Below are 20,834 nucleotides of genomic sequence, written 5' to 3'. Positions count from 1 at the left end.
TGCGGAACTTGCCGGGACCAGTTGCAGAATGAAAAGGCAGAGAACCTTGTTCAAAAAGCAGGAAAAAAATCCCTGTTCAAGGTACTGATAGAGAAAGCTTTTTCCTTTCTTCCGCAGTCTCTATTGATCTGTCATAGTATTTTTCGTTTGCCGTTTAATGACATTTTAAGTAAAGAAAAAAGAAAAATTGTTAATTAACAATCTAAAATTATTAGCATAAATTTTACCATTCACCTTAATATTATATAATGACATTTTTTTGTGGGGGGTGGTCAGCCATGGAGCTTGTGTGATCTTAGCTCCCGGACCAGGGATTGAACCCGGGGCCCCAGCAGCGAGAGCACCAAGTCCTAACCACTGGACCGCCGGGGATTTCCCTATAATGACAGTTTTAAATGCAACTATAAGAGCATTTAACCCAGATGTAGAATCACCAAAATCACACGATTTGTGTTTCATAGCTCTTACATGCATATGTATTTGGTTTTTACCAGAACAGTGGGAATAATACACAAAACTAATACAACTCTTTTCATTTCACTTCTTGATACATGTGCTTTCTACCAACACCCTTTACCTTCTGCTTACTGATGAGTAACGAAGGGCTGAACAGAAACAGATCTAGGGTTTGCCCTATCTTTCCCTTTCTTCTGTGTCATCACTTTGGGATGAGTGGTTGGCTGATTCAGGGAATTCTGCTATATAAGAAAGGATGTGATAGGGCTTCTTGGTCATTTGTGTTACTTAGAACACCACTGCCTTCTGTCTGCATTTGAAGCAAGTTCTGGTTCAAGTGAAAAAGGTGGCCTCTCAGGGTTGTCAGTGCCCCTGCTCACTCAGTTGAAGACATAACACGCTTACGTTGTATTCATTTTGAGTCCTAATGAATGTCACACCCGTGGGCCCAGCAGAATTGGAGAACCCAGCCAGGAGAGCCAGCCACGCTCACCACACGCATCTGCTCACACCTGTGCTCCATGGTCCCCTCAGACTTCGCTTACAAAGTACAAAGTCAAAGAAACATTCATTGAGAAGTTCAAGACCGCAACAGAAGAGCAAGGTCCTCCTCAGCACAGGGCCCCATGTGACTGCCCAGGTTGTGTGCCCAGGAAGCCGGCTCTGATGATCAGTAAATATTATAGCTAATTCAGAGGAGGGTGGTTTGAGGGGAGGAGTGAAAATTGGGGCAAATCAGTCTGCATGCCTGCCCTTTTTTTGGCATTTCCTGGAAGTAAAGGTCAAGATTGGCATGAAGGGCAACTTAAGGGGGCTTCTTGAAGAAGAGAGATGACCCCTGCCATGTCCATCTCTGCTTGGAGAGTTAGTGTCAGAGCTTGGATTTAGTGGTGTGGCTGTGAGGTTCCTAGCTGTAGACACTTGCAGCCTCCAGAGATGACTGAGACTCACAAATAGATCTGAGATGTTTGACAATCTGAAACTGGAATGGACCTAGTAGATTAAATTAATTAAAGTGGGTTTAGGACTTCCCTAGTGGTGCAGTGGTTAAGAAGCCTCCTGCTAATGCAGGGGACGTGGGTTCTATCCCTGGTCCGGGAAGATCCTGCATGCCGCAGAGCAACTAAGCCCATGTGCCACAACTACTGAGCCCGTGTGCCACAACTACTGAGCAGACGCGCCACAACCACTGAAGCCCTCGCGTGCTCTAGGGCCCGTGCTCCGCAACAAGAGAAGCCACAGCAATGAGAAGCCCGCACATCGCAGCGAAGAGTAGCCCCCGCTCGCCGCAACTAGAGAAAGCCCGCGTGCAGCAACGAAGACCCAATGCAGCCAAAAGTAAATTAAAAAAATAAAAGTAGGGGCTTCCCTGGTGGTGCAGTGGTTAAGAATCCGCCTGCCAGTGCAGGAGACACGGGTTTGAGCTCTGGTCCAGGAAGATCCCACATGCCGCAGAGCAACTGAGCCCGTGCACCACAACTACTGAGCCTGCGCTCTAGAGCCCGTGAGCCACAACTACTGAAGCCCACGTACCTAGAGTCCGTGCTCCCAACAAGAGAAGCCACCACAATGAGAAGCCCGTGCACCACAAGGAAGAGTAGCCGCCACTCGCCGCAACCAGAGAAAAGCCCACATGCAGCAACGAAGACCCAATGCAGCCAAAAATAAAATAAAATAAAAATTAATAAATAAAATAAAAATTAAATAAAAAAATAAAAATAAAGTGGGTTCAGTGTAAGTAATAGAAAACCCAACTCAAAGTGGCACAGATAATAAAAGTAGATTTATTGGTTCATGTCAATGGAAAGTCCAGGAGTAGTTCAGCTTCATGAGTGGTGTGATTCAGTGGGTGACGGATGCCACTGAGGTCCTAGTTACTTTTTGCCTCTCCACTTTGCCTTCCACGTGTCAGTCTCATCCTCAGGCTGGTTTCCCTTCTCGGTGTCAAGATGGTGGCCAGCAGCCCCCAGAGCAACTTGCTTCCTCACCAGAGTCCAGGGAGGGAGAGAAGCCTTATTCTTGGAAGTTCTATCAGAAGAGTGAGAAAGCTTTTTTACCTTTCTCTCAGTCAATCTCCCCTTGAGTATCCTTGGCCCAGAATGAGCCAAGAGCCCATCCACCAACCAAAAACATATCCAGTGAGTGCAGCTCTGCCAATAACTTAGGGCTAAGCCTCATGTCCTTCTCAAAAGCCCAGCGGGAGTCAGCTTGTACCAGAGCACATAAACTGCATAGGAGAATGGGGAGGTGGGGAGGTGGGGAGACCAGAACAAAGTGGGGCGATTACCTGGAGAGGATGGAGTGGGTGCTGAGGAGGCTACCATGCCACCTACCTCAGAGACCCTCTCTCTGCTCTCAGGGCTGGCACTGGACCTCGCGGAAAACATAAATGTGTGATGCTGTCTAAACTGTAGACGTGGGAACAGGAGTGCAGTCCTACCCAAAAGACATTCAAATTCATAACTTAAAAAATTGCTGACCAAGCAAAACCTATATCTGCAGGCCATTGAACAGACAAGGAAACCAAGAACCAACAAGGGGAACTGATTGCCTAATCATAATGGTTGCTGTATACTGAGCGTGTGTGTGCATCTGCTAACGCACGTTACAGAAGAGAATGATGGGGCTTCAAGGAGGCCAACTAATTCTAATTCGCTCAAAGCCACACAGCTAATGAGTGACAGAGGTGGGATTTGGACACAGGTCTATCTAACTTGCATGCCTCTGTCCTTTCCCAGTGCCAGAGGGCGAATTGGTTGCATGAATAGGAAGAAAAACCCCAAGCCAGTTCAGAGCTCTGTTCCACTGTGTATCAGTAAGAAGTTGTAGGAGACCGTCTAATATATACTATGGGATATATAACCCATAAATAAATGGAAGGGAAAAAGACTTTGTGAAGCAGATTCCTTAAGTGATAAAGCAAGTTGTCAGTGAACCTTATGCAGGGTAGGGAAGAGCCATCTGCAGTGGGTACAGGCTCCCAGGAAGCACAGGGTAGATGCCGCCTGGCTCCGTGAACGCCGGTGGCTTCTGGCATCCTGGCACTGGCAGAGCAGCAGCTTACGAACTCCTTTTCTAGAAGCTGTCAGTCTTTGGAGAGGTCGTGCAGGAAATCTGGGCCTTCGAATTGGCAGCCTGATCAGAAGAGACATTCAGCCGTCTCAGAGATGCAGGTCCTGGCGTGCAGCCCCTGCCTCTCTTGCGGAAGCCCCAGGCAAGCGGTGACCTCCTCCCCCATCTGCTGCCTTGAGAGAAGGGCAGATTTCACGGAAGGTATAAGTAAACTGCAGTGGAAAGGAAATGAGAGTCTCTGTGTTCTAACCCGGCTCTCGCTCCTTCTCCTTACAGCCTGCTTCGTGTCTCTGCTCTGCACTTTCCTGGCTCTCCCGCTGTCCATGGCCTTCACAGGTAAGCTGGCTACTGAGCTGCTGGATGCCCCAGGTCAGCCGTGTCCGGCTAGGGGACGATGGTACTCCATCTTTAAACATAAAACGTGCGATGGGACTTCCCTGGTGGTCCTGTGGTTAGGACTCGGCGCTTTCACTGCGGTGGCCCTGGTTCAATCCCTGGTCCGGGAACTAAGATCCCGCGAGCCTTGGGACATGGCCAAAAAAAAAAGACACAAACAAACAAAAGCAAAACGTGCACTAGGAAGAGCTGGCCAGGCTGATGAGTTCCAGACACATGTGAGTCACACAGAATTACTTGCTGAATGTTTTAAAAAGACAGAGTTCTGGGACCTGCCCTGGGGAATACCGATGCAGTATGTCTGCAGTGAGGACAGACATCTGCTTTTAAAAATCTGTCCCTCGATGATTGTGGTACCTCTTGCCCAGTTTGGGAGCCACTGGGCCAGAGTTTTCCCAAGGACCCTTCCCAGTTCCTATGCTCCCATGTGGATCAATATGAAAAACGAATGTCAGGCTATGGTCATTGTCGGCACTCTATACATTCTTCTGCTGAATGAATGAGTAAATATTTCCATTAGTCACAAATATTAAATGATCTCAATTATCCAGAAGTATGAAGTATGAGGAAAGGTTGACGAGGTGGGAAACTCCTTGAGTAGCCAAAAGTCGTTTTCACGTCAGTGAAATTAAACTCACAGCCTTGAATGTTGCTGATGGGAGCCTCCAAGCTCTGCACGTGGAATCTAGCTACCCCTGTATATTTTATCACAATAAAAATATTAAAAAATAATGTTTAAACTTCTATAGTATTGCCTCCCCCTCCCCCAAATCACTACATCTGGTAGTTTTACCAACTGTATTGGGGAGAATTCTAAAGCCTGAAGAGGGTAATTGTGGTACTGCAGGTCAGTCAGAAAGAAAATCTAGAGGTCCCAGGCAGTACACGAAGCACACCAGGGAAAGATGCTTTTATTACATTTATTAGGGTCCTTTTAAGCCATCTGTGTGCTGATTCGCTCTGCTGTGATCAGCAGCTGTTTTTACTCATTAGCAATGAGCAGGTGTGTAAGTCATTACTCATGTTCATTTCACAGCTGGGCTTTGAATGGAAAAGCAGTTCCTACCCAACAACTTTGGCATCAAGTACTGATATTTAAAGGTCTTTGAGTGAGAAGGTTTTTTTGAGGCTTGGAAAGTACTTCCATCTAATAATGGCTTCAGCGAAACATCAGAGATATCTAGAAAGGCAGGCCTCTATAGGCTGATGATTGGATCAATGTGTGTATTTGATTTTACTCTGATTTGACCCTGAATTTTTAGGTCTCTCTATACCTAGAAATTTTTATTCATTTCAATGGAATATGGTATAGTCATAGGAAAATGGTTTACTTCCTCTGTTTAAGTACCAAGGCCTTCGTGGGAAATAAAATGTCAAATCAAAGCTAAAACTTTAAATGCCATTTAATCAGAAGATTTTTTTTTTTTTTTTTACCATGGCTGTTTTGTTTTTTTTATTTTGGAAAAATCGTTTAATCCAAGAATCATACTTCCACTCATTTCATAGGGATTGTCACATGAACCAACCAAATGTAAGAAAGCCAAGTTTCAGGACTTCCCTGGTGGCGCAGTGGTTTAGAATCCGCCTGCCAATGCAGGAGACACAGGTTCGAGCCCTGGCCCGGGAAGATGCCACATGCCGCGGAGCAACTAAGCCCATGTGCCACAACTACTGAGCCTGTGAGCCATAACTAACTACTGAGCCCACGTGCCACAACTACTGAGCCTGCGCTCTAGAGCCTGCGAGCCACAACTACTGAGCCCGCGTGCCACAACTTCTGAAGCCCACGCGCCTAGACCCTGTGCTCCACAAGAAGAGAAGCCACCGCAATGAGAAGCCCGTACACCACAATGAAGACCCAACACAGCCAAAAAAAAAAAAGAGTCCATGATATATGGTTTTAAATAAAACATTGAAGTGCTATTTTAAGTACTTTGTTGATATTATATCACACAGTACTTTACAGGCAGCCTAACTTATGAATTAAACATGTAAATATTTTCTTCTCCAAAATATGGATAAAAAGTCTTTTAGAGTGCTTTTTTTTTTTAAACATCTTTATTGGAGTATAATTGCTTTACAATGTTGTGTTAGTTTCTGCTGTATAACAAAGTGAATCAGCTATACGTATACATATATCCCCATATCCCCTCCCTCTTGCGTCTCCCTCCCACCCTCCCTATCCCACCCCTCTAGGTGGTCACAAAGCACCGAGCTGATCTCCCTGTGCTATGCGGCTGCTTCCCACTAGCTATCTGTTTTACATTTGGTAGTGCATATATGTCAGTGCTACTCTCTCACTTCATCCCTGCTTCCCCTTCCCCCTCGCCGTATCCTCAAGTCCATTCTCTACGTCTTTATTCCTGTCCTGCCCCTAGGTTCTTCAGAACCTTTTTTTTTTTTTTTTTAGATTCCATATATATGGGTTAGCATACGGTATTTGTTTTTCTCTTTCTGACTTACTTCACTCTATATGACAGACTCTAGGTCCATCCACCTCACTACAAATAACTCAATTTCGTTTCTTTTTATGGCTGAGTAATATTCCATTGTATATATGTGCCACATCTTCTTTATCCATTCATCTGTCGATGGACACTTAGGTTGCTTCCATGTCCTGGCTATTGTAAATAGTGCTGCAGTGAACATTGTGGTACATGACTCTTTTTGAATTATGGTTTTCTCAGGGTATATGCCCAGGAGTGGGATTACTGGATCGTATGGTTGTTGTATTTTTAGTTTTTTGAGGAACCTCCATACTGTTCTCCATAGTGGCTGTATCAATTTACATCCCCACCAACAGTGCAAGATGGTTCCCTTTTCTCCACACCCTCTCCAGCATTTATTGTTTGTAGATTTTTTGATAATGGCCATTCTTACCAGTGTGAGGTGATACCTCATTGTAGTTTTGATTTGCATTTCTCTAATAATTAGTGATGTTGAGCATCCTTTCATGTGTCTGTTGGCAATCTGTATATCTTCTTTGCAGAAATGTCTTTTTAGGTCTTCTGCCCATTTTTGGATTGGGTTGTTTGTTTTTTTGTTATTGAGCTGCCTGAGCTGCTTGTATATTTTGGAGATTAATCCTTTGTCAGTTGCTTTGTTTGCAAATATTTTCTCCCATTCTGAGGGTTGTCTTTTTGTCTTTTTTATGGTCTCCTTTGCTGTGCAAAAGCCTTTAAGTTTCATTAGGTCCCATTTGTTTATTTTTGTTTTTATTTCCATTTCTCTAGGAGGTGGGTCAAAAAGGATCTTGCTGTGATTTATGTAATAGAGTGTTCTGCCTATGTTTTCCTCTAAGAGTTTTATAGTGTCTGGCCTTACGTTTAGGTCTTTAATACATTTTGAGTTTATTTTTGTGTATGATGTTAGGGAGTGTTCTAATTTCATTCTTTTACATGTAGCTGCCCAGTTTTCCCAGCACCACTTATTGAAGAGGCTGTCTTTTCTCCATTGTATACTCTTGCCTCCTTTATCAAAGATTAGGTGACCATATGTGTGTAGGTTTATCTCTGGGCTTTCTATTCTGTTCCATTGATTGGTATTTCTGTTTCTGTGCCAGTACCATACTGTCTTGATTACTGTAGCTATGTAGTACAGTCTGAAGTCAGGGAGCCTGCTTCCTCCAGCTCTGTTTTTCTTTCTCAAGATTGCTTTGGCTATTCGGGGTCTTTTGTGTTTCCATACAAATTGTGCAATTTTTTGTTCTAGTTCTGTGAAAAATGCCATTGGTAATTTGATAGGGATTGCACTGAATCTGTAGATTGCTTTGGGTAGTATAGTCATTTTCACAATGTTGATTCTTCCAATCCAAGAACATGGTATATCTCTCCATCTGTTTGTATCATCTTTAATTTCTTTCATCAGTGTCTTATAGTTTTCTGCATACAGGTCTTTTGTCTCCTTAGGTAGGTTTATTCCTAGGTATTTTATCCTTTTTGTTGCAATGGTAAATGGGAGTGTTTCCTTAATTTCTGTTTCAGATTTTTCATCATTAGTGTATAGGAATGCAAGAGATTTCTGTGCATTAGTTTTGTATCCTGCTACTTTACCAGATTCATTGATTAGCTCTAGTAGTTTTCTGGTAGCATCTTTAGGATTCTCTATGTATAGTATCATGTCATCTGCAAACAGTGACAGTTTTACTTCTTCTTTTCAGATTTGGATTCCTTTTATTTCTTTTTCTTCTCTGATTGCTGTGGCTAAAACTTCCAAAACTATGTTCAATAATAGCGGTGAGAGTGGGCAACATTGTCTTGGTCCTGATCTGAGAGGAAATGCTTTCAGTTTTTCACCATTGAGAACGATGTTGGCTGTGTGTTTGTCATATATGGCCTTTATTATGTTGAGGAAAGTTCCCTCTATGCCTACTTTCTGGAGGGTTTTTATCATAAATGGGTGTTGAATTTTGTCGAAAGCCTTTTCTGCATCTATTGAGATTATCATACGGTTTTTCTCCTTCAATTTGTTAATATGGTGTATCACATTGATTGATTTACGTATATTGAAGAATCCTTGCATTTCTGGGATAAACCCCACTTGATTATGGTATATGATCCTTTTTATGTGCTGCTGGATTCTGTTTGCTAGTATTTTGTTGAGGATTTTTGCATCTATGTTCATCAATGATATTGGCCTGTAGTTTTCTTTTTTTGTGACATTTTTGTCTGGTTTTGGTATCAGGGTGATTGTGGCCTCGTAGAATGAGTTTGGGAGTGTTCCTCCCTCTGCTATATTTTGGAAGAGTTTGAGAAGGATAGGTGTTCGCTCTTCTTTAAATGTTTGATAGAGTTTGCCTGTGAAGCCATCTGGTCCTGGGCTTTTGTTTGTTGGAAGATTTTTAATCACAGTTTCAGTGCTTGTGATTGGTCTGTTTATATTTTCTATTTCTTCCTGGTTCAGTCTCAGAAGGTTGTGCTTTTCTAAGAATTTGTCCATTTCTTCCAGGTTGTCCATTTTATTGGCATATTGTTGCTTGTAGTAATCTCTCATGATCCTTTGTATTTCTGCAGTGTCAATTGTTACTTCTCCTTTTTCGTTTCTAATTCTGTTGATGTGAGTCTTCTCCCTTTTTTTTTTTGATGAGTCTAGCTAATGGTTTATCAATTTTGTTTATCTTCTCAAAGAACCAGCTTTTAGTTTTATTGATCTTTGCTATTGTTTCCTTCATTTCTTTTTCATTTATATCTGATCTGATCTTTATGATTTCTTTCCTTCTGTTAGCTTTGGGGTTTTTTTTTTTTTGTTGTTCTTCTTTCTCTAATTGCTTTAGGTGTGAGGTTAGGTTGTTTATTTGAGATTTTTCTTGTTTTTTTGAGGTAGGATTGTATTGCTATAAACTTTCCTCTTAGAACTGCTTTTGCTGCATCCCATAGGTTTTGTATTGTCGTGTTTTCATTGTCATTTGTTTCTAGGTATTTTTTGATTTCCTTTTTGATTTCTTCAGTGATCTCTTGGTTATTTAGTAGCATATTGTTTAGCCTCCATGTGTTTGTATTTTTTACAGTTTTTTTTTCCTGTAATTGATATCTAGTCTCATAACATTGTGGTTGGAAAAGATACTTGATACAATTTCAATTTTCTTAAATTTACCAAGGCTTGATTTGTGATCCAAGATATGGTCTATTCTGGAGAATGTTCCATGAGCAGTTGAGAAGAAAGTGTTTTCTGTTGGTTTTGGATGGAATGTCTATAAATATCAATTAAGTCCATCTTGTTTAATGTATCATTTAAAGCTTGTGTTTCCTTATTTTCATTTTGGATGATCTGTCCATTGGTGAAAGTGGGATGTTAAAGTCCCCTACTATGATTGTGTTACTGTCGATTTCCCCTTTTATGGCTGTTACCATTTGCCTTATGTATTGAGGTGCTCCTATGTTGGGTGCATAAATATTTACAATTGTTATATCTTTTTCTTGGATTGATCCCTTGATCATTATGTAGTGTCCTTCTTTGTCTCTTGTAATAGTCTTTATTTTAAAGTCTATTTCGTCTGATATGAGACTTGCTACTCCAGCTTTCTTTTGATTTCCATTTGCATGGAATATCTTTTTCCATCCCTCACTTTCAGTCTGTATGTTTCCTTAGGTCTGAAGTGGGTCTCTTGTAGACAGCATATGTATGGGTATTGTTTTTGTATACACTCAGCCAATCTATATCTTTTGGTTGGAGCATTTAATCCATTTACATTTAAGGTAATTATTCATATGTGTTCCTGTTACCATTTTTTTAATTGTTTTGGGTTTGTTTTTGTAGGATTTTTCCTTCTCTGTGTTTCCTGCCTAGAGAAGTTCCTTTAGCATTTGTTGTAAAGCTGGTTTGGTGGTGCTGAATTCTCTTAACTTTTGCTTGTCTGTAAAGGTTTTAATTTCTCTGCTGAATCTGAATGAGGTCCTTGCTGTAGAGTAATCTTGGTTGTAGATTTTTCCCTTTCATCACTTTAAATATGTTCTGCCACTGTCTTCTGGCTTGCAGAGTTTCTGCTGAAAGATCAGCTGTTAACCTTATGGGGATTCCCTTGTATGTTATTTGTTGCTTTTCCCTTGCTGCTTTTAATATTTTTTCTTTGTATTTAATTTTTGATAGTTTGATTAATATGTCTTGGCTTGTTTCTCCTTGGATTTATCCTGTATGGGACTCTCTGTGCTTCCTGGAGTTGATTGACTATTTCCTTTCCCATATTAGGGAAGTTTTCAACTATAATCTCTTCAAATGTTTTCTCAGACACTTTCTTTTTCTCTTCTTCTTCTGGGACCTCTATAATTTGAATGTTGGTGCATTTAATGTTTTCCCAGAGGTCTCTGAGACTGTCTTCAATTCTTTTCATTCTTTTTTCTTTATTCTGCTCTGCAGTAGTTATTTCCACTATTTTATCTTCCAGGTCACTTATCCATCCTTCTGCCTCAGTTATTCTGCTATTGATTCCTTCTAGAGAATTTTTAATTTCATTTATTGAGTTGTTCATCATTGTTTGTTTGTTCTTTAGTTCTTCTAGGTCCTTGTTAAACGTTTCTTGTATTTTCTCCATTCTGTTTCCAAGGTTTTGGATCATCTTTACTATCATTACTCTGAATTCTTTTTCAGGTAGACTGCCGATTTCCTCTTCATTTGTTTGGTCTGGAGGGTTTTTACCTTGCTTCTTCATCTGCTTCATATTTCTTTGTCTTCTCATTTTGTTTAACTTACTGTGTTTAGGGTCTCCTTTTCACAGGCTGCAGGTTCGTAGTTCCTGTTGTTTTTGGTGTCTGTTCCAGTGGCTAAGGTTGGTTCAGTGGCTTCTGGAGGTCCCCTGGTGGCGGGGACTAGTGCCTGTGTTCTGGTGGGTGGGGCTGGATCTTGTCTTTCTGGTGGGCAGGGCCATGTCCGGTAGTGTGTTTTGGGGTGTCTGTGACCTTATTATGATTTTAGGCAGCCTCTCTGCTAATGGGTGGGGTTGTGTTCCTGTCTTGCTAGTTGTTTGGCAAAGGGTGTCCAGCACTGGAGCTTGCTGGCTGTTGGGTGGAGCTGGGTCTTAGTATTGAGACAGAGATCTCTGGGAGAGCTCTTGCCAATTGATATTACATTGGCCCGGGAGGTCTCTGGTAGTCCAATGTCCTGAACTCGGCTCTCCCACCTCAGAGGCTCAGGCCTGACAGCCAGGCCAGAGTACCAAGACCCTGTCAGCCACATGGCTCAGAAGAAAAGGGAGAAAAAACAGAAAGAGAAAAAAATTTTTAAAATTTTAAAAATTATAAAAAAATAATAATTTTTTAAAAAGAGAGCAACCAAACCATTAAACAAATCCACCAATGATAACAAGCGCTAAAAACTATACTAAGATAAACATAAAAATCAGAAACAAATCAGTCGCAGACAGCAAACCCCAAGTCTACAGTTGCTCCCAAAGTCCACCACCACAATTTTGGGATGTTTCGTTGTCTGTTCAGGTATTCCACAGATGCAGGGTACATCAAGTTGATTGTGGGGATTTAATCCACTGCTCCTGAGGCTGCTGGGAGAGATTTCCCTTTCTCTTCTTTGTTCGCACAGCTCCTGGGGTTCAGCTTTGGATTTGGCCCCACCTCTGCATGTAGGTCGCCCTCCGGCATCTGTTCCCGCTCTTACAGGACGGGGTTAAAGCAGCGGCTGATTAGGGGGCTCTTGCTCACTTATGCCAGGGGGAGGGAGGGGTACGGTAGTCATAATTGGAATGCGGGGTGAGCCTGCGGCAGCAGAGGCCAGCGTGACATTGCAACAGCCTGAGGCACACTGTGTGTTCTCCCGGGAAACTTGTCCCTGGATCACAGGACCCTGGCAGTGGCGGGCTGCACAGGGTCCCGGGGTGGGTGTGGATAGTGACCTGTGCTTGCTCACAGGATTCTTGGTGGCTGCAGCCATGGCATTAGCGTTTCACGCCTGTCTCTGGGGTCCAAGCTGATAGCCATGGCTCACGCCCGTCTCTGGAGCTTGGTTAGGCAGTGCTCTGCCTTCTGTGGGCAGACAGGGAAGGAATCCCCTCCCCTTGCACACCCCGAAACAATGGTCTCTTGCCTCTTCGGCAGCTCCAGACTTTTTCCCGGACTCCCTCCCGGCTAGCCGTGGCGCACTAGCCCCTTCAGGCTGTGTTCATGCCGCCAACCCCAGTCCTCTCCCTGGGATCTGACCTCCAAAGTCAGAGCCTCAGCTCCCAGGCCCCGCCCGCCCCGGTGGGTGAGCAGACAAGCCTCTTGGGCTGGTGAGCGCTGGTTGGTACCGAGCCTCTGTGCGGGAATCTCTCCGCTTTGCCCTCCGCACCTCTGTGGCTGCGCTCTCCTCCGTGGCTCCGAAGCTTCCCCCCTGCCCACCCCCCGTCTCTGCCAGTGAAGGGGCTTCCTAGTGTGTGGAAACCTTTCCTCCTTCATAGCTCCCTCCCACTGGTGCAGGTCCTGTCCCTATTCTTTTGTCTCTGTTTTTTCTTTTTTCTTTTGCCCTACCCAGGTACGTGGGGAGTTTCTTGCCTTTTGGGACATCTGAGGTCTTCTGCCAGCGTTCAGTAGGTGCTCTGTAGGGGTTGTTCCACATGTAGATGTATTTTTGATGTATTTGTGGGGAGGAAGGTGATCTCCACGTCTTACTCCTCCACCATCTTGAAGGTCCCCCTAAACAGAAGAGTCTAATTCTACAGTGAGAATCCCCTTTCTTGGGTTCTGTTGACAAATGTATTGGTCAGGGTGACTTAACTAGGCTGCAGGAACAAATCAATCCTGGAATCTCAGTGGCCTAATACTACAAAGGTTTATTTCTTTAAAATTTTTTAAAATTTAATATTTATTTTATATTGAGTATAATATTTTTATTTTATAGTTGATTTACAATGTTGTGTTAGTTTCAGGTATACAACAAAGTGATTCAGTTATACATACACATATATCCATTCTTTTTCATATTCTTTTTCCATATAGGTTATTACAAAATACTGAGTAGAGTTCCCTGTGCTATACAGTAGGTCCTTGTTGATTACAGAGGTTTATTTCTTGCTCTTGCAAATTCCAACGTGGATCAAGACCCTCTCCAGGGCTCCCCAAGACTCCCCCAAGTGATGTGATGATGTAAAACTCTAAGCTGCTTTAGTCTTGAGCACTAACCATCTCAACCCATGGTTTCCACTGGGTCAAAGCAGGGGAAGAAAACTAAGGATCATGTGTCAGTTTTTAAATGCTTTGGCCCCAAAATGTCTCATAGCCCGTTGGCTAGCACAAGTCCCACAGTCCTGGGTACCCACAAGGGGGCTGGGAAATGTGAGGGGCACGTACTGAACAGTTAATGTCTCTGCACAGCCAAGACATGTGTTAGGACCCATCCGAGGGCTGCTCATTGGAGCCAGACTGGTCACTGAGGGAAATGGGAATTGCTTTCTTATATTTTAAATAATACATCATATCATCATTGGTTAAATAAGCCAAGAGACAAAGGCCTGAGGAAAGTAGAGAGAAAGTATTGCTATGGCGAGAAAAATCACCATAAGAGAGGGTGTGGGTTTGGTAGTTTTCCAATACGGTGACTAAGGATTTGTCAGTAAACACATGTCCCAGCTTGGGGTTGGGTGAGTGAATTGGTCAATGATGATCATATGTTGCCTGCAACAAATATAGCAGAGGATTCTGCACACGGAGGAAGTGTCCTCTTCTGGCAAATCCCTGCCCTGTGGGCCCTGGAAGCAGAGTAAATGGGAGCCTTATATTGCACAGTGGATGCATTTTGGGAACGTGACCCATAAATTGGATCTTGTTTTAAGCACAATGCCTGGATAGGGACTTCCCTGGTGGTCCAGCGGTTCAGACTCCGTGCTTCCACTGCAGGGGGCACAGGTTCAATCCCTGGTTGGGTAACTAACCATATGCTGCACGGTGTGGCCAAAAAAAAGCCTGGATATTTAAAGGGATTCTTTGGATCCTTTGGTAAAATGAATCATTGATTGGAAACACGGGTTGTCATTCACTGTTTTCATAAAAGCAGAGCATACCTGTAGCCAGTTAATATCCAGACAAGTGGTGCAGTGACCTTGGTCCCAGCTCTGATGTCCGATGGACTGCCGTTCTGTCCAGTAAGCATCCTGAAGATTGGGCGGCTTGGGAGACTGAGCAGATTCCCTAAGCAGGGGTCGAGCTTCAGTTTGTGTCATTAACATTTTGGCTTTTGTAGACGTTTACTTCATTTTCCTAACGGCATTGTGTTCTTGAAAGCATTTCTCTCAATTTTCTGTTCTGTCCCCTTTGCAGGAATGAAGTTTCTGGAGGACTGTCCCATACAGCCCCTCATTCCTCTATACTTGCTAGTGGGTGGGATCATCGGGGCCTTAAAGGTAATGTGTATTTATCAGTTGTTTGTAGTTCTTGTTGAAATTTAACTTAAGGCACTGTGGAATGCATCCTTTAATTGTTTGCTAACAGAACAGCTTCCCCTAAGCGCAACATTGTTGAAACGACAGGGCCAGGTGGATCCTGAGACCTGCCGCAGAGACTTGGATTTTTCCAGGTGAGGAATTTTCACCCAGAGCTTCCCTCCTGCTGCCCCCAGTTCAATGTGCTAAGTTGTGGCTTTGGTCTGACTACAGTTGATGCAGAGAAGTTACCGACTGCCAATTACTTATACCATTGAATTCAGCTGTAATCGTGGCCTTTCTTTGTGCTTATTTTTTAAAAAGTTTCCTGTATAGGGCAGTAGAGTTTGCATCTGGTTAAAATGTGTTTGATTTTAGCAGTTCTTATTTCTGTTTTTAACCATAGCTCCTAGTTCTCAACTGACTAGCATGGAATTTGTTAGCTGCAATCATCAATCAAACGTTAAACTCCGATGTTTGGGAGTGATGTCTGTGACTCACAAGCTTATATCAGTCTAGGGAGGTGATTTGCTCATGGGTTGTATTGACATATGTTGAAACAGGAAAAGTGTTGGAAAAAGGAATATCAAAGGTCCTGTGTAGCCTGCAGTTAAGTTTTCAAAATTCCAAGCCCACAGAAATGTCACACCTGCCAAAAGTACCTTAGGTCTGAAATACCTTAGGTCTAAAATACCTTAGGTCTACCTCCATTTATTAGTGACCCTTTCCAACCATCCAAGCCCACCTCAAAGCTTTCTATATCAAAAGCTAGAAAACAGAAGTGTCCGTTTTTCCAAAATGATTTCATAAGAATGAAGCAATAACACACACACACACACACACACACACACACACAAACAGAATCGAGTATATAAATCGAGTATATTTTATATATAAAATTTCATTTGGACCCATTGTCTGATTTCTTTGTCAGCTTCCCTCTGGTGCTTGGGGCCTTCAAAAGAGGCTGCCCAGTGGCACTGGTCATGATGTTGATCTGAGACATCAAAGGAATGTCTTCAAGACGGCTGTTCTCATATGCAATCAGTAGCCACGAGCTCTATTCTGTCTTGGGAAACGTGTCTGATTTGGAGCAAGCGTTTGGAGCCTTTTGTGCCTGAGATCACCTCACTGTTAAATACCCTCCCCTTTTGGCAGCGGTCTGGTGGGCAATGTTCTGGAATGTATAAATATAGGACCCTTTCTCTTAACATCCTGATGGGATCTACCTGGGGCTCTGTTTAGCCCCAAGGAAACCCAACGGCTCTTAGATCAACAGGGCTGCATATGTGGCCCCAGAGTGTTAGAAGAAAGCTCTGATGGATTGAGTGCCACAGAGGTGCTCAAAACAAGGGCAAAGTTTTCAGCAGTAATGACCTCTGCCCCACCCTCTCTCACTGGACGTGATGATCAGGTAGAGCAAGGTAGAACTTTCCTTTAGAGACACTACCGTCCATGGAGTCTATTCCTCTCAATAACGGCAAACTTCTCCTTTATGAAAGCCAGCCCAGAACCCAAAGGTAATTTATTTTAATGAACACACCGGGGCCCTAATAAGCAGCATTGATTTTTTTCCTGGCAATCTAAAACTGTTTGAAGCCAAATTAAATTTTTGTGCTCATCACAGCGAGGCAATACACGGTGAGTCCATAACCATGAGAGCAATAGCAAACAGGCTTATAGAATGCCCAGACGGAGAGGTTTACTAGTGAGGCCAGTGCTTTCTGTTTAACCCCCTCGGAACACTGCAGCGTCTCTGAAACGCATCAGATGGCATCACCGTATTGCACTGTATTGAGGAGAAGTGGGTGGACATTTCCCAGGGTCACCTAAGAGAACTGACAATCATGACCCGTTAGAAGATCATGAAATGAATTTAGTAGGTTGTGATCACTTTAAAAAAATAGAATAGAAAATATTAGAGTGCCTGATAAGTACCGTGTGATATACACGCGCACGTGTGTGTTTGGTAAGTTGACCATGTAATTTATCATCCCAACTGGGACACTGTTGAGAGTACAGGGGGGCTTTAATAATAATCACGCCAGGAAAACAGCATAAACTGGCACCTCTCTGAGCCAGCCAGGACATACGCTTACCCGATTACTAGGCTGTGACGTAAAGTGTGTTCGTTACTGAGCACCGCGTTGAAAGAAAGTTTCAAAACCACTGACTTAGTGGTTTCTTCCAGGACCCCACTTCTTAGTAATAATCGCTACCACCCCATGAGCACTTACGACGTGGCAGGTGCCGTGCTAAGGGCCTGGCCCCCGTTTTGAACGTATTCAGTTCTCACAATGCCCCTTTGAGGCAGGTCCTTGTATCAGAAAGGATTTTTTGAATATAAGGAACAAAAAATCAGCTCTGGCTAACCTGGGAGGTAATTTGTTAAGAGAGCTCACGACTTCAAAGGCTGGTGAAAGAGGAAAGAACCAGGGGGCTCCAGGAAGCCTGGCCTGTGAGACCCGGGCAGTTGCTCTAGGCCAGCAGTGAAGTGAAATGAACCCCAGAGAGTTCCTCTCTCCTGGCATCAGGTGCCCGCAAACCAGTCCTGGGAAGGTGGCTAGGTCCCTGGACCTTGGGTGCCAGGCTGACCCTGGTGCGGAGAAGGCGCCCCCAGGGAGGACAGGCCCTGGGATGCACGTGACAGTGGGGGCCAGCCCCCAGGGAATGGGACCCTACTAGGAAGGGAAATGGTGCTGAGTAACTGAACCCCGAGCTGCGCTGTCAGCTGCAGCTTACAGATGAGGAAACTAAAGCGGAAAGGTTGCTTCTCTTGGGTTTCCACGGGGTAAATGGCTGAGCCCCTGTGCACCCCTCGCCTGCCCGAGCTCATAGTCCTTCTCTTTGGCCGCCTTGCTCCTCCCAACTGGTTTTCTCCTGTTTCCCAAACCCACCACCCTTCATCTTTGCCATGCCACTCCCATTCCCACCTCTCCCTGCTCACAGGGGCTCGGAATATACCCCCTCTTCCAGGAAGCCCTCTCTGGATGCATCAGCTCTATGTGAGTGGCTCTCTGGACCCCTTTAAGCCCTCACTTCCTTTTTCTTATGTACTGCCTCCCAGCCAGGCTACAGATCTTATTCCTAGAAAGCCTGGGCAACTGGACCATTTGGGAGCACTTTCCCGGTTTAGGGAAAAAACCCTGTGACTTAATATCTTTGATTTAAGCACCTGGGTAGTATGGTGTAGATAGTGGTCAGAGGTGTGGACCGACATCCATCTCATCCTTTTACTCACTGTGGACCTGGGTGAAGTGACTTAACTTCTCTGAGCCTTAGTTTTCTCATCCACAAACCAGGGATAATAATATACAGCCCCTAGGTTAGCATAAGCATTAAATGAGATCATACAGGCCAAACGCTGGCCTAATCACTTCACTTAGGTTTCGTTACCTTTCATAAGTGATAACTTTTCAGTGTAGAAAATAAGAGAATACAGATAAGCACAAAGAAGATTTCTAACCCAGTAAAGAGAGATGCTGGAATCCTTCCTGGAGGAGGTGGTAGCTGTCTGGATGTTTATGAAAGAGTCAGGCTGGGGAGCAGAGGGGCCCCAGGATAGCGTGAGCACACAGTCCAGGCAGGGAGATGAGGAGCAGCCCCATACTGTTGGAATGTCAAGCACAGGACTTCTCTAATGGGCCACACCCCACACATGTGCTGGGCTGGGTGTACAGCAGTGAGCCAAGCATAGCTGGACCCTGCCCTTCCGTTCTAGTGGGGGAGAACTACTGGAGGTGTACCCAGTACCCAGCATGGTCGCTATTGATTGGTCATATCGGGGGAGGAGCTGGGAGCATCCCTGGTTTCTAGCTTGGACGTGTCACCAAATGGATATGGAAGATCGAGTTATGTTTTCAACATATTGAGCCTGAGGCCTGAGGCTATTCAGTGGAACTCCTTCTGAGTCTGAGAGACACAGGAGGGCTTGGTGGGAAGGGCAGCTGCCAGCTTTGGCTGAAGACACACCTGGTGTTATACTCTGACTCTTCCACTTTTGACCCACGTGACCTTGGCTGACTCGTTCACCCAACTGGTCCTCAATTCCTTTGTTTCTAAAGTGAGGAAAGTGGTGTACATTCCATAGGGTTGTTTTACATAGGACAATATGCCTAAAAACACTTCGTGTCTGTATTAGTCAGCTCGGGCTGCCTTAACAAGATTCCACAGACTGGGCAGCTTAAACAACTAACATTTAGTTGGGATCGGGGAGGAGGGCACTTCCAGATGATGACCAGATCCAGGGGGGGGGGTCACTGGAGGGAGGCAGAGCAGGTCACTGGAGCCAGGGGACACCAAGGAACTGACCTCAAGGCTAAGGAAGCAAACCAGAGCAACAGGGAAACTCTGGGTGCAGAGATGAACTTCAGTCAACGAGTCCCTTGTCCAAAGCAACTCACACATCTATAAAAGATGCCACCAAGGATGCTAAGGACTGATGCCTTCATTCTCGCCAGCTCTAATTCTTCAAAATGAAATTGCACTCCTTGGCAGCATTCCCAACTCCAGTGTGTGCACTTTTCCGAATGAATCTTTCTCTGTTTATCTCCTCCCCCTGTCCCCTCTCCTCCCCCTCCTTTGTTGCTCTGCCCTCCAACCCCTGGCTCCCTACCACGACCCAGGTGTCTCTCCTGCTGTACAACTCCACCAGGATGAGGTGGCTTCTGTCCAAGGCCGTGGTGATTGATGACCATGACGACGATGTATATCCCTAGAGGCAGAACGCGCACAAATATTACATCCACCTCCTCCTCAGCCTCTTCCTCTTCCTCTGGTTCTTTCTGGGAGATTACTGGGTCTTTTCTGTTTACCTGCCAGATTTTGTTCCCCCTTTCCAGCAGCCTCAGGATTACTGCGACAAAACCCTGTACCTCTTTGCGGTAGGGGTCCTCGTGCTGGGCTTACTTGTGCTGGGCAGCAGCTGTGTCCACGCGTGGTCCAGATGGAGGTCTGCTGCCGAGGAAGACTGAGAACCAGCCCCTCCGGCACATGCACGCACACATGCATACATGCACAAGTACGCACAGGCACACACACACATATACACGTGCACAAATACACACAGGCACACACACATATACACATGCACAGATACACAGGCACATACACACATATACACACACACAAATACAGGCACACACACACACACATATACACATGCACATACATATACACAGACACAGACACACACACACATACACACACTGTTGCAGGAGAAGGGCACGCTGTGAAAGCAATAAAACCTTCCCTGCAGGCATTTAAGAATCCACCAAAATGCTGAGTATTCTAGCAGGCTAAAGAAACGCTGGCCTGCCTGGGTCTAGGAAAGGCACCTTTGCTCTTTTCAGAGTGAGGATTTTGTATTCATAAGAGTTTTCAAAGGGGTTTTTTTGTTTTTTTTTTTTGAGGGGATGAGGCAAAGAATGGGAGACCTTTTCAAATCACAGTTGCAGTTCCAGTGACTGTTAGGGGAGAGAGGTTTGTTGTCACTGCTGCTGCTGCTGGGTTGTCATTCAGCCACGGGCACCTTGAAGTTACAGAAAGAGCATGGACTTTCAAACAAGACACAGCTTTACTCGCTATGATACTTTTGTCATGAGAAGGAGAATAGTGCTCTTATTTAATGAGTCCACCTGCCTTTGGGGAAAGTTAAGGAGCATCTCTCCCAACCCCAGATCAGCTGGGTTTGCTCTGACAGCTGGGGCCTCCCAAGGACAGCTGTAAAATCTGCCAAGGTCAAGGAAGTAGATTCCTGCTCGGAGCTGTGGTCTGGCCCGCAGAGAGAGCGTCGCTTTCACAGCGTGTTCTGTGCTACTGCAGATCCTTTGCTTGGCCTTGAGTCTGCTGCTTTCCCTGGTTATCTGTGTACATCTCTGTGATTCGCTGATGACATAAACCAGTTCAGTGTGTTTTGGCTGGGTTGCCTGCAGTGTCGCTAATGTAGGTGCTTTTGGTCTCTGAGTTTAAATACGCTACAGTAGAAAATCTACTTAATGCCAGGCTAGGGTTTGGAAGTCTGTAAATCCATTTGTTTGGAAGTCCGTGATGACACCAAGCAGCCACCGCTAGC

The 20,834-nt window shown here is 44.5% G+C and overlaps 1 protein-coding gene across 1 annotated transcript in view; it reads left to right on the top strand.

Moving 5' to 3' along the window:
- Positions 1 to 19,734, top strand: part of TMEM272 (transmembrane protein 272) — an 86,811-nt gene extending 67,077 nt beyond the window's left edge. The window contains 3 exon segments of the mRNA XM_028161741.2: positions 3,805 to 3,864; positions 14,661 to 14,743; positions 19,387 to 19,734. Of these exon segments, the coding sequence (XP_028017542.2) occupies positions 3,805 to 3,864; positions 14,661 to 14,743; positions 19,387 to 19,734 (491 nt within the window).
- The last annotated feature ends 1,100 nt before the right edge of the window (positions 19,735 to 20,834 follow it).

The sequence above is a fragment of the Balaenoptera acutorostrata genome, chromosome 18, assembly GCF_949987535.1.
Source record: "Balaenoptera acutorostrata chromosome 18, mBalAcu1.1, whole genome shotgun sequence".
NCBI lineage: Eukaryota > Metazoa > Chordata > Mammalia > Artiodactyla > Balaenopteridae > Balaenoptera > Balaenoptera acutorostrata.
The sequence above is the reverse complement of the archived record's forward strand: the minus strand, read 5'-3'. Positions and strand labels throughout refer to the sequence as shown.